The sequence below is a fragment of the Dermacentor silvarum genome, chromosome 7 (assembly GCF_013339745.2).
Source record: "Dermacentor silvarum isolate Dsil-2018 chromosome 7, BIME_Dsil_1.4, whole genome shotgun sequence".
Taxonomy (NCBI): Eukaryota; Metazoa; Arthropoda; class Arachnida; order Ixodida; family Ixodidae; genus Dermacentor; species Dermacentor silvarum.
In genome coordinates this window covers 157,933,231-157,946,722 of record NC_051160.1, presented here as the reverse complement: position 1 = coordinate 157,946,722, position 13,492 = coordinate 157,933,231, and the positions used below count along the sequence as shown (strand labels likewise).

At 56.2% G+C, this 13,492-nt stretch overlaps 1 protein-coding gene across 1 annotated transcript in view; it reads left to right on the top strand.

The window, feature by feature from the left end:
• The first annotated feature begins 12,221 nt into the window (after positions 1-12,221).
• LOC119459300 (nascent polypeptide-associated complex subunit alpha, muscle-specific form-like) overlaps positions 12,222-13,492 on the top strand; it is a 10,465-nt gene continuing 9,194 nt past the window's right edge. Inside the window, exon 1 of the mRNA XM_037721111.1 lies at positions 12,222-13,062. Coding sequence (XP_037577039.1) covers positions 12,222-13,062 — 841 coding nt within the window. The remainder of the gene's footprint in view (positions 13,063-13,492) is intronic.

The following is a 13,492-nucleotide window of genomic DNA, read 5'->3' as shown; positions in this document are numbered from 1 at the left end:
GAGGCCGCAGTATGAAGTCGTCATGAAGTGTGGTGTGATAGAAAATTTTATGAAATAGCAAACGATGGCCGACTTTACGGTGATTAGCTAGTGGAATGAGTGCTAGGCCAGTTTACATTGAAGTTATACTCGCAGTACGGTTATAATTAGAAATAATGAAACGAGTATAGTTATTTTGTACTAGTTCAAGTGAAGTAATAAGATTAACGTATTGCAGATGCATATTCAAGTTTCCAGCGAATTAGTCTTGTAAAGCTGTCGTTCTAAAGTAGACGGTGCTTTGGAAAAGTTACGCCATAAGTACCCGAGCATGTGATTAGCACTGCTAATGACGTACTCTATATTATTGGTCCAATTTAAGTTATTTATATGACATGACAAAATCTAAAGGAAAGTTAGCATGGCAAGTGCTAGGATTAGAATTAGATCTGGAAATGCGCATGATTTTACACTTGCTTACTACAAGAGGCTCATATACAGTTTGCATGAAATCAATAACTAGGCTAGTACTGCACCATAAGAGATAGCTAGAAAAGGCAAGCTCACACAACCGGCCAGCCTATTTCACACTTCACAAACTCGAGAAATCACTAAAAGCAAATTTTCTTTCTCTTCAAACAGCAGATGACAAAACCTGCGCACGGTGTGCTCCCAAAAATATTTTGAAATGTACTCGCAGAATAAGTTCAGCTTAACATTCAGCTAATCAACAGTGAATGAGCAAGGGAAACCTCAGCGTGGGAACTGGTCTTCGTCTCGGCCCTCACAAGTATGTTTGCTTGGTGAAACGCTGGCTCCAAGCTGAGGCTTCCCTTGGTCACCTGTTACTCAACGTTCTGTTCATCTGTTCATTCTCTGTTCATCTCCTTGCAACCTCTTTGCTGTGCTTGAATACAGATACCGAAATTATTTTTCACCATGAAACCACAAATTACATTTTCCAAGGATCTGTGAGCATTAATTGGGCTTGCTTATATGTTTATTTAGTGCCCTTGTTTATTCACACAATATTTCCAGAAGTCCTTGTAAGCACTGCTGTCTCCATAACGTTCCTTGGTTTCCTTACAAGTACTCCACTTGTGTCAAAGCCGTTGCTGCCGCACCTGAGCACTAAATGTGCAGCAGAAAAATATCAAGAGCAGGAAATGTGATGTAAAATTTAGCATAACGCCCCCCTCCTACACTTCGTGCCTCTCGCCAATGTGTTATGAGAGCAATGAGACATTGCAGCTCGAGCTTATCTTGCTGACAGTACATTTTTGCCGAGCAATTTTTTGTGTTCCTTTCTTTAATCTAGCTGAAATCGTCGAACGCAGAGAATGTAAAACGTCAAGCAGCACTGTACGCAATCCAAGTACGAGGGCAGCTCAGCATAAATATCACTGTCTGAACCTTCGTTCTCCCTGCTTTACGGCACGCCGAACACGATGAGAAAACTTCGCTCGATTTCAGCTTTGGGTCCCAATAAATAGATGGTTATCTGTGTTTCTGTATGTTGTAAACTCAGTGACGGACAACATTAAGTCCACCTGAGCTGTACGAAAATTGTGATCATGTACTGCCTCATTCACCATTGACAATAAACAATGTGAGCTTACTTGTTTGAAGTGTTTTATTGCCAGTTGAGGCCTCTCGGTCACCTGGCGACATAATGAAGATATCTGTAGTCATGTTAGAGTACAGTACACACGACTACCTCCCCGAAAGCGGTAACAAAACGCCCCAAAGCAGCGAGCGAGCAGCGCGACCAGCCCTACGAACCGCTACCGTAGCGGCCATATTGCTCACTACATAATGATGATGATATTAGTTTCGATTCTGCCAGCGCCATCTCTCGGTCGCATACTTTAGTTCACATAGCCACTGCTACGCTTATTTTCGTTGCACTGTGGAAGGTACAGTTTCCCTTCTCTAAGTTTGTATGGGTGTTCTGTGGTTGAGCGCCCTCCCCTCCGCTTCAGCAAGAGTGGCGCCATCTTGCGACGAATATGGAAGGCACAGGAGCTGTCGGACGACGGTTCGATGATCCGCGTCCAGTGCCCTTCACTTCGATGGGTGAAGGTCAGCAAGTGGCAGGCCGTACAGGACTCTCGCCGAGGCCACCGCGTTGTACATCCGCAGGGCGAGGGACGGCGAACAGCCCTTGCTTTGTCAGATGGAAGAGAGGCCAGCTCAAATAAGTGCTGTCCCCTAGTGAGAATTCAGATCTCAGCCGACCATCATCATCCCTACAACCGCCTCAAGCAAGGCCCCCAACACCGCATGGGTGAAGGAGATTTTGGGTTAGAGGCGGAGGTCATGTTCGGAACGAGTTCGAGCCTCCATACTCCGGCACGAGCGGCTCGCGGTGCCAAGGCACCGCATGTGAGCGCGCTACAAGCGCCTTCGTAGTTAGCGAACAGGTTCTTCAGAACTCCACAACGATCTTGTTGTTGTGAGAAAATTATCATCGGTCGGCACCATGTCTGGGAGAATTGGAGTGTACCCAAATGACGTCTCTCCCGTTCCAGGTGGAACCAAAGTTCCTTCCTTATCTTAGCCAGTACCTCGTGGAGGCCTGGCTGTTTGTCAGTGTACGTCGCTTTGCATCTCGCAAGCCATACCTGGTAGCTACACTCGGTCATCAGGAGAGCAAATTGGTTCACCCCTTCCTTAGGAAGTGGGTTTAAAAAACGGACAGTTTGGTATGGCACTCCCGGCAGTTTGAAGAGATTTTTCGTTCTCTCAATTAGTGCTGCCGGGATCAAGCACTCGTAAAATATGTGCTCAGGTGTTTCTTTTGCATTACAAAATGGGCAGTTTTCGTTGAGCCCGGCCTGAGCTGTTACAAAGGCTCTTTTTCTAATGGGTAGACACCCTCTAGCGAAACGCCACATAAATGATGCTCTGCGTGCATCGAGAAAATCTGCCAAGATCAATTTCCAACTCGGTTTTTAAGCCGGTTTCTTGAAGTGCTCCAATTGTTTCGGGAGCTTCGGCGACAGGTGCTCAATGAGCACTTTGAGAGGCGTGTGTCTTATGTCAAAGTCTGGAATGACCTCCTTCAGTTTACATAGTGCATTCGCGGCTTCTTTATAAAAGGGTAGGGGGAATTCCGAGCGGGGTGCGGAATGTGGGAGAGGGGGGCCGGTGAAACAAACAATTCTCGTACTGAGGAAAAAGGAAGCCAGAGTCTTAGTTAGCTGAATGTCTGAGTCTAGAGCTATTTGTGTCCACTTGGTATGTAAAGCTAGTGCCATTACATTCAAGTCTGGAACACCTAGGCCACCTTTAAATCGTGGTAGTTTTACTATTACTCTCTTAACTTTATCTGGTCCTCCGTGCCAGAGGAAGCGGAATATTATTTTTTCTAGCTTCGTTTTTACTCCATTCGGAACATCAAGTACACTTGCGGTATACATAAGAAAAGACATCAATAAACTTCTAATGATATTTACTTGAGCTGTGATGGGACATTTCAGTGCACTGTAGTCGCTTACTTTCTGTCGAAGTTTTTCTTCTGCTTTAAACCAATTTGATTGGGATGGGCCTGCTCTATCAAATATGTAGCCAAGCATTTTAATTTCTTTTTTGCGAGGCAGACCATGCAAACATCCTGATGATCCTAGCTCGGGAAGCAGGCTCATTATTGCGCTTTTGGCGCGGTTGAGGCTTGCTCCGCTTGCTTGGCAGTACAAATCAACTGTGTGAAGCAAACTAGCAACCGAATCACTATCTGGTACGACCACCGTAATATCGTCCGCGTATGCGAATATCGGAGTGCATGGCGGACCAACTGGAAGAGGAAAATTTCTAATGCCACTTTCAGAGAAAATGTTCTGTAATAGTGGCTCAATGGCTAGTATATATAGTAGCGGACTAAGCGGGCAGCCTTGGCGCACACCTCTTTCTACTGGAAAGCTTGCCGACGTTCTTCCCTGTACTAAGACCGCGGATGTTGGGCCATTGTACAAGCACTGGATTTGTTTGCGGAAATCTTTGCTAATTCCTGCCTGTTCTAGGACCTGGAAAAGATATTCATGGCTTACTTTATCGAAGGCTTTCTCTTGATCTAATGAGCATACGTACCCTGGTAGATCTCTCGACGCAGCCCATGTTAATAGGTCCTTAAGGCCTAATCCATGCAATTCAGCTGATCTACCAGGAATACAGCATGCCTGGTAGGTCCCGACTATGTCTGTCAGTGCAGGTGTCAGACGAAGCGAAAGGCTTTTCGCGATAATCTTATAATCGCTGTCTAAGAGCGTAATGGGACGCCGTGCTCGGAGGTCGGATGCTTTTGTTTCGTCCTTACATAATAGCGTAATTAATCCTTCTCTTTGCGAAACTGGTAATTCCCCTTCATCTAGGGAAGCGTTGACTAGTGCCGTGAAATATTTGGCCAGAAGGGGCCAGAATTTTGTGTAAAAGGATGGTGGGAGGCCATCTGTACCTGGACTTCTGTTTTGTTTCATAGCCTTAAGGGCAAGGAAGAGTTCTTCAGCATCGAAGGGCGTGTCCACAACTATGGGGATAATTTCTGGGCTCTTCAGAGGGAAGCCCCGGGGAGTGCCTTGGGTTCTTTGATATAGTTGCTCATAGAAGAGCCTGGCAGCTTCTGTTACCTCTTCGGGCTTTGTTGTTGTTATCCCTGTGGCTGGGTCTGTGATTGCGCACAGGGCGGAACCCTTCGTAGCTAGCCGACGACGTAGGAGATGTCTCGAGCACCACGTTTTTCTTTCCCATCTTTCTGCGCGTGCTGTAGCACGCAGCCGGTCCCACCTTTTGTTGAGCAGGCTGTGGAGCTCTTTTCTTAGCTCGCACAAAGCATCTGCTATGCTAGGGCCTTGTGATAGCGGTGCGCTGAGTATTAAAATGGCGTCAGAGACTTTCCTTATCTCCTCGCGTTCCTGTCTGGCTAGCTTTGTGCCCCATGTTTGGAAGCATACCTTGACGGCTGCTTTGAATGACTCCCATGCTGTAGCTGTCGGCTCAGACTTGAGAGAGGTTTTTATCACGTCACTGATCTCATCAACTATGCGCGGATCCTCAAGTAACTTTATGTTAAGGCGCCAGCATCCCTTTGCTCGTGGCGCCAGACCGTAGTCAGTGAAGCGGAAAACTAAAAAAGACTGATCGCTTAACGCAGTGGGAAATACCCACGCGGACTGAAGAGAAGTTACTAAGGTGTTTGAAACATATAAACGATCGATGCGGCTTTCGAGGCCGCGAGCTGTCCACGTCATTCCAGATTGCCTGGGCTGTAAGGCTTTCCATGCATCTACGAGTCCTATTTCGTCTACCAAAGAGCGCAGTGCTTGCGCACCGTTGTAATCACGCCCCATACGCCTGGGCGTACCGCGTTTGGAGGGCCTGTTGTTCATTTCTAAGACACAATTAAAATTGCCCAGGAGAATGACCTTAGCTGGTCCTACAAGGTACTGCTCTAATGATTGAAAAAATTCTCTTTGACCGCCTTTACAGGGGGCATACACGTTAATTATTCTGATGCCATTATCTAAATCAATGCTTAAAGTGCGACCTGCACTGTCCCGTTCATAGCGAAGTACTTTTACATTCAAGTCACGGAGAAAAACAATTGCGACACCAGCTGAACCCTTCCTTCCAAAATTCCAGTAAGATTTAGTGCCAAAGTTTACATCGAATTGCCGCATCTGATCGATGTGGTGAATATAAGTTTCTTGAAGTGCCAGGATATCAATTCCCATCTGGCGTGCCAATTTTATAGCTTCCTCTTGCTTAGCTGCTCTCGTCAAACCCCGACAGTTGAGAGAAGCTATTTTGAGTGAAAGAGCCATCTTGGAAGGACGGGGGAAGGTGCGCTAAAATTACAGAGGTTAGGGGGGCAGCCTTCCCTTTACGGGGGGGCAGCGGCCAAGGGCACGCCCTCGCTAGACGACGAGTACGTATTGTCCGAAAGCTGGGAACAATCACAATTGCTCAAGTGGCAAAATTGGCATAGGGGTCTTTGTAACTCCACTGACTTCATACTCTCTGCTTCACTATCTGAATTGCTCTCGTCCGAGCTGCGTGCGAGGATTTGCCGTTTGCAATGTGGCTTATCGCTCGAACCCTTGGAGCTTTCATTATCTGACTCTGTTCCTTCCTTAGTGGGGCTGGTGGTAGAGTTTCTCTTTTATTGCGATAGCAATTATATGGACACTTCAACCGGATTTCTGCCGTCGGCGTCGCCGTCGTCGTCGCCGTCGCCGTGAGGTTCCGTATAGATAAAATCTTCACCGCGCGCCGTATGCCCCAGCGGAAGCGTGCGGGGACGCGCGCTATCACGGAGAGCGAACGCACTCAATCTGCCACGCGCAAGCAACGAAGCGGGAAGCGAGCGCCGGAGAGAGCGGGGGGGGGGCACTTCTACTGTGCCAACAACCGCGCTCGTCGGTCGACCGCACGGTCTCTTATCTCTCCCACGCGCAAGCAAGGAAGCGGGAAGCCAGCGCCGGAGGGAGCGGGGGGGGGGGGGGGGGGGCGCACTTTTCCTCTGCCAGCAACCGCGCTCGTCGCTCGCCGCACCGTCTCTTATCTCCACACGGCTCTGACCTTTATGCACTGGCCGCTCAGTTTCCGTTGAAGCGATAGACCGCACGTACCTTCGCCCGCTGCTTGCTGCCAGCGTTTTGACAGTCGTTGTCTGCAGTCATTCAGTGTGATCTATTCATGTTTGTGCGCGCTCACACCACGCTTGTTCATTCAGTTAGTAATAGTCGGGCCACATTTTCCAACGCACGCTACACATGTAATGTTGCCCGGATCGGCAGTGCAGCGCTACAGGTGTGTCCCTTCGCACGCGCGCTGTCCACGGGAAGCGCTTCTCATCAACACCACCGTTTCACACGCGCCTTCTCGTGGTCATCGAGTCTCTCTTCATGTCGGTCTACTTACGCCGCAGCACACCTGCTTACTTAATCAGCTCATGTTTACTACAATTCATATTGCTACCAAAGCCGCTCACCTTACATCGTATGACATTGCTGTGTTGCTATCGCATTCATTGCTTCGCCCTTAGGGCGAAACTGTGACATTTTTTATTTTGGTTTCCTCTTACTTTTGACAGCCGCGTTCGGGGTCTCTCCAGCGTCTTTTGCACTGACGCTTGGGGTAACGGCAATGACGTGCTCTTGGTTACCCTCTGGTGCTCCCTGTTCGGTACTGACAGGACTTGTCTGCTCGCCGTTGCTAGAGGTTTGCTCTGTTGGCGGGCGCGGGCTTTCCTCAGGCTTCTCCTTATCTTGGGAGCTTTTTGCCACTGTCGCCGAAAGTTGGGGGAACACTGGGCGTGCCTGCTCCCAGTAGTCGGCCACGACAATGTTTTCTTGTTCACCATCCAGCCCCTGACTTGCCACCGCGGCAAACGTGCGTTTCTCGCATTGGCTGACCGCGTGGTCTTCTCCGCATTTCGGGCAAGGGTCGTTGCAGACGTCGTGGCCGTATGCCCCGCATCTCACGCACTGCGGAGTGTCACAGGAGGCGCCAAAATGGCCTTCCTGACCGCAGCGCCTACACACTCGCACTACACCTTCAAACTCGCATTGAACAGTGGTGTCAATGATTTCCAAGAAATTGGGTACCGGAGATTTCATTTCAATTTTCACGCGGCGGATGCCGGTGGTTACTGAAGGAAACCCAGGCACACTGTCTCGTGTCACGCTGAGAATCTTGCCGTATTTCTCCATCGCCTTCGTCAATTCAATGTCCTGGTGTTCGGCAGAATATCCGAAAACACGGACAACCTTCGCTCGGGTTCCTCGATACTCGAACTGCACGGCAGTCTCCCGAATTACGACGACAGGTTCGGTTAAAAACCGCTCGACCGCCGCGCGCGTTTTCAGGAAGATTTCATACTTCCCACCAGTGAAGTCTTGCACTCCACCTAATTCACTCTTGGTGAACTTCTGCGTCAGACATTTTGTCAATTCAACAGTGGTTACGCCTTGCGGGACACGCCCGAAGAACGTAAAAGGCTTGAGCCGGTTTTTCCTCGCCATCGCGGTTGCGCAGCCGCGTGGCTCGCGCTATCTAGGCCCACAAAATTACGTCTATCTAGCACACGCTAGATATAGCAGCCCTGGCCGCGGGCCATGAGAGAGCGCGCCGCGCCCGCCACTTGCCTGGACCCCTTGCGAAGAGCAGCAACCGCAGGCTGCCAGCTGAGTCGGTGGTCGATGAGGAGGCCGAGGTAGCGCACTCGCCTTCGCCACGGGAGAGCCGCACCACGGAGGGAGAGACACGGGATCTCAAGGTGGCCCCCGTAGCGAGGGTGCTCTAGGAGCGCCTCAGTCTTTGCTGCCGACAGGGTGAGGCCGATGCCGCCGATGTACGCGTCGACCGCGTCGAGCGCGGACTGCACACACTCGCGCACCACAAAGCCCCTCCCCGTGGGGCCCGAGGCGAACAGTGCGATGTCGTCCGCGTACATCGCGAAGCGGACCTCGTACGCCGGCGGCTGGGGGATGTAGTCGCCGATGCGCGCGAGCGCGAGGTTAACAGGAACGCGCTCAGCGCAGTGCCCTGAGGCACACCAGTTGTGACGGCGCGCGGCTGGCTGAGCACTCCCCCCACTCGCACACGCATCGTACGGCCACTGAGGAACGCCCCCACATAGTCGAGCATCCTCCCGGTGACTCCCATGGCACTGAGCGCATCGAGGATGGTGTCGTGCGGCAGCTGGTCGAATGCGCTCACCACGTCGAGGAGGATCAGGTAGCTCGCGTCGCCGCGGTGCTTGGCCTCCTCGAGTGACGAGATGACATCGGCCAGGGAGTCGGCGGCGGCTCGGAGTCGACGGAAACCGGACTGCTGGGCCGCCAAGATGTCCAGTGCCGCAGCTATCCATTCGAGGCGCCGCAGCGCCATCGCCTCGAGCACCTTGCCCGCGGCAGATGTGAGCGACACCGGCCGGTATGAGGCAGGGTTGCTTGATGGTTTGCCATTTTTGAGTAACGGCACAACCACTGCCTCATTCCATTCCCTCGGGACGCGGCCAGTCCGCCAGACCTGGTTGTAGGCGTCCAGCAGGAGGTGAAGCTGGCCGCTGTCAAAGTTCCGCAGCATCTGGTACGTGTTGCCGTCGGAACCAGGGGCAGAACGGCGCCTCCTTGACGCGAGCACCGCGCGCAGCTCACCGGTGGAAAAATCAGCTGCGCACAGTGCGTCAACATCAGCCAGGGTGCCGGCCGTCGGAAAGTAGCGCCGCGGGGCCATGAGCTCTCGCCGGGGGTGGTGCTGCGGCTGCAGGATTTCTGTTGACCTCGCTGAGACCGCCGGTGGTGGGCAGAATGTGGTCGCGAGCAGCTAGGCGAGCTGCGCGTTGGTGATGCCGCGTGTCACCGCGATGGAAAGTGCGGGGCAGCGCGGCACTCGGGGCCGCAGGATGGCGCCCAGGATGCGCCACGGGCGCGAGCGAGCGCGCGCATCGTCAAGCGAGTAGCACAGGCTGGACCAGCTCGCGCTGCGGCGTTGCCTCGCGTGGCGACGGCAGGCCGCGTCCAAGCGGTTATACACAGTCCAGTGCTCTCGCCTGCCGGTGCGCACAGCCTTATGCTCTGCCCTGCGACGAGCAGCTAGCAAGTTGAGCTGCTTTATGTCCGGCACAGGCTCACCAGCAGGCACCACGCAGCGGGTCGCGGCCGCTCGCGCACACTCGGCAATGTGCCGGAAGAGGCCGCCCTCCGAGACTGGCACTGCAGCACACAGTTCCCGAAATCGCGGCCAATTCACCACACTGTAACTTCTCGTCGGGAGGTGGGCGGCGGTGTGAGGCACGAGGAGGATCGGGTAGTGGTCAGACCTCCGCATGTCGGGGCTGCGACGCCAGATGTAGTGGCAGCGCTCCAACACCCGCGAGAGATCTATCGCACTCCCCGCACAGCCGCGGCGAGCGAACGTGGCACTACCGGTGTTGGCGGCAAGCAGGCCAGCCCGCAGCAGCACGTCCAGCAGTCTGCGGCCGTTGTCGTCGTCGCGGCTGGAGCCCCACGCAGTGTGATGCGAGTTGAAGTCCCCTCCGCGCACACCTCCAGATCACCACCAACACGATCGGACAGGCGGGCCACGAGCTCAGTGTCCCAGCGCCCAACGGGCCGAACGTAAACACTGGCAACGCTTGTGTCGGTGGGGCCCACGCGCACGGTCACCGCCACGCACTCGAAAAACCCGCACGACAAGTCGTCCACGCCCACCACGGCCTGGGCGAGGTCAGCACGCACGTAGAGTGATGCGCGCGACCGGCCGGCCGGGTGTGAGGGATCGGCACACGGACTATAGCCGTGGATGACGCCTGCTGGCAGCTGGTGGCGCTATGGTACGCCACGAAGCCTGGCAGGTTGAGCTCTCCCGCGCGCACGTACGTTTCCTGCAGAGCAAGAACGTCGCACTCGTCGAGGAGAGCCCCATCTGCGAGCTCAGGTTGACGGCGGCGCATCGAACGCACGTTCCACTGAACGATGCGCGGTCGCTGTTCCCTGGGCGTACTAGCCATGCTGAACCAGGGCGTCATGCATTGCCAGTGCCGCCACACACATGTGACGCGCCGGCGAGTCGGCGGGGGCCAGCTCGAGAAGGGAGCGAAGTGCCGAGGCAAGCGCCGTCACCACGAACACGCTTGTAGCCGGTGCCGTCGCTCCGGGGGGCTGCACCGTGTCGTTGTTGGAGGCTGGCGGTTCACCCGCGCCGCGGCTGATGCTGCTGTCTGCTCGTGGGCCGCAGAGTAGGAGAGCCCCGGCTGCCGGTGCGCCGAAGGTGGCCGCGTTGTGGTGGCCCGCTGGCCGTTGCTCGGAGGAACCGGTCGCCGCAGAGGCGCTGCTCCGCGCGAGCTCCAGGGCTTGTTTACGCGTGATGCGCGGCTTGGAGCTCGCGAGAGAGGCAGCGACCTTCCTCTCAAGCTGCCACTGGGGACAGCGCGGCTCCGTGGCGGCGTGCGGGCCTCCGCAGTGGAGACAACGACGTCTGTCCGCAGTGCAGGAGTTGGTCGGGTGTCTGTCGGCGCACTGCAGGAAGCGATGGTCCCGCGAACACGTAACTGTCGCGTGGCCGAAGAGGCCGCAGCGGCCGCACTGAAGCGGGCGCGGCAGCCGCGGTCGCACGACGCGCCGCCGACGAAACAGCAGCACCTCCTCGGGCACGACTTCGCCGGCGAACCGCAGCGTCACGGCGTCGCCGCTCCTCGTGACCGCGACCACCGGGACCGAGGACTCAAGACCCTCGAAAATGGTGGCCCCATCGAAGGTAGGGTCCACGTCAAAAAGTGTGCCTGTGCACGTGTTCAGTATGAGGGCTTTTGCCCTCATGCGCACGTCACATATGACGCGGACCGCTAGTAGGGCCGTGGGGCGCCGCGTCACCGAGTTCACCAGAATCGTCGGCCCTTGCTCGTCGAGTGCGTGGCCCCCTCCCCCTTCGCATCGCAGGCGCGTGCTCGTCATCCGCACGGGAGTTCGCCCTAACTGCCGAAGGGAGAGGTCACGTAGCTCTCTGCTCCGACGATCTCGCCTCGTCAGTCGAGGGTGCTGCTTCTCGCTCCGTCGACCTCGCCTCGCCAGTCGCGCCCAACTCTTCTCCCGTGCGGTCGTGCTTGCACATCGCCCCAGCGTGTGCAGCACGAGCCGCGTGGTTCACCATCGTCGGCGACGTGTCCTGCAGCCGCGCACGATTTGCGCGTCCCACCGCGCAGCCTCGTGTGTACCCTGCAGGATCGCCTCGTGCGACGAGTGGATTTCTTTTGCTGTGCTTCGCGAGTGTCGTACCCCAACCCGACATCCGTGCCGCGTCCGCGGCTGTGCCGCCTCGTGCGCGCATCGCGTGGTCGGTGCTGTGCGCGCGACGTGCGTGTTGTGTGCTCGCCCCCTGTGACGCGCGGTTCTTGTGTTGACTGCCGAGCCGAGCAGCATGGAGGGCTTCCGCAGGCCAGGAGAGCGCCCGCCGCGCACGGGCCATCGTCGCAGCGCGAGCGCGTCTCTCGCGACCCTTGTTCCGGTGACGCTACAGGCGTCGCGTGAGCGAGGTGAACTGGAGGTGCGCGCCGCCGAAATCGTGGACGTGTGGCTTCGAAAGCAAGCTACCCCCACCAGCTAAAGCCCCGGGGAGAGCTCTCTGTCCTCCCGTTGAGAGAGGTCGCTTCTCCTGCTCGCCCACCTTCACCTGTCTGCCTTCTCCCACGACCGCGCTCTCGAGCGTAGCCCTTTTTAGGGCTCCCAAGGGAGCAGGCATGGATGGGTGATTCTACATCGTTGCCTGAACTCGCCCCCGAGATGGGCGACGACATCTTGCAGGGCGTAGCCGAGTTACGGCCCGGCAGCCCTCAGGCACGCTCACGCGCCCTGAACCTCCTACTGAAGGAGGCGAGCCGCATGTTCCCGTTGCCCCAGGCCAGCCAAGATGGGACACCTAAGCGGCTCTCGCCCGCCTTCCTCAAAGGAGCCGCTCGGAGAACCCGCGGTGCCCGCAGGATCCCGCGGCGGCACCTCACAATGACCGAGCTGCAAAGCCCGGCCGAACGGGACGACACCACCCCATCATCGTCCTCCCCATCCAGCAGCCGCACGAGCTCCTCGTCGCCAGCTCACGGCGTCGACTCCGCCGCATCATCGTCGACCAGCAGGCCGTCGTCTCCCTTCGCCGGCTCCTCTACCTGCTCGCCGGCAGCCTCCCCCCTGGACCTCGGAAGCGAAACAGGGGAAGACACCGAGCCGCCGTCTCCTACCGAGGGGGACCCTGGAACTCCTGAGCGACCCCAACCCCGCGACGGCCATACGCCGTCACCTTCCTCTGCCCCACGCGGGGAGGCGGCGGCGGACGGCACTGCGGGACACGACGCCCCGGATCTCGGACGCCCCCCCACCACCCCGCTCGATGGCGAGCACACGCCGGCCGCCGAGTCACTCCCGCGGGCGGGTGTCATGACAACGAGAGCAGCACCCCCCGATCGCCGGCTGCCTCGTATTCCTCGTGGATCGCCGGGGCGGACGGCGCCGCAGGGCAGCAACAGCGCGGCTTCTCTCCATTCCTGCCACCCATCCCCGAGGTTGCTGAGCCAGAGGAGAGCCGACCCCCGTGCGGCTACGTGACGGGCGCCAGCCCCGCGGTACAGTGGCTACCCGCAGCTGCGCCGGTTTCTGGCACCACGGCGCATGCGCCAACAAGCCCCTCCCACCTGCGGCCTGTAGCAGACGACGGAGCGCACGGGGGCCCCTCTCCGCTCGCTCCCTCGCAGCGGCTCAGCGCGTCATCTCCCCCGCGCTCTGCAAAGCAGAAAAAAAAAAGAAATAGAAGGGGAAAAACAACAACAGCCGCGCGCGCTCGGGCGCTCCTGCTGCGGGCCATGACGGCGTGCCCCCGGGGTAGGGTGGCTAGAATTCTAGCCACCCTACCCGGGGCGCATATTTAGAATATCCAGTAGGTACGACGCATGGAAACCGCAGAGCCACGCTATTGACTTACACGCCTGCGGGACGCTGTGATGTCACTCCTAGCAACGGCGTCA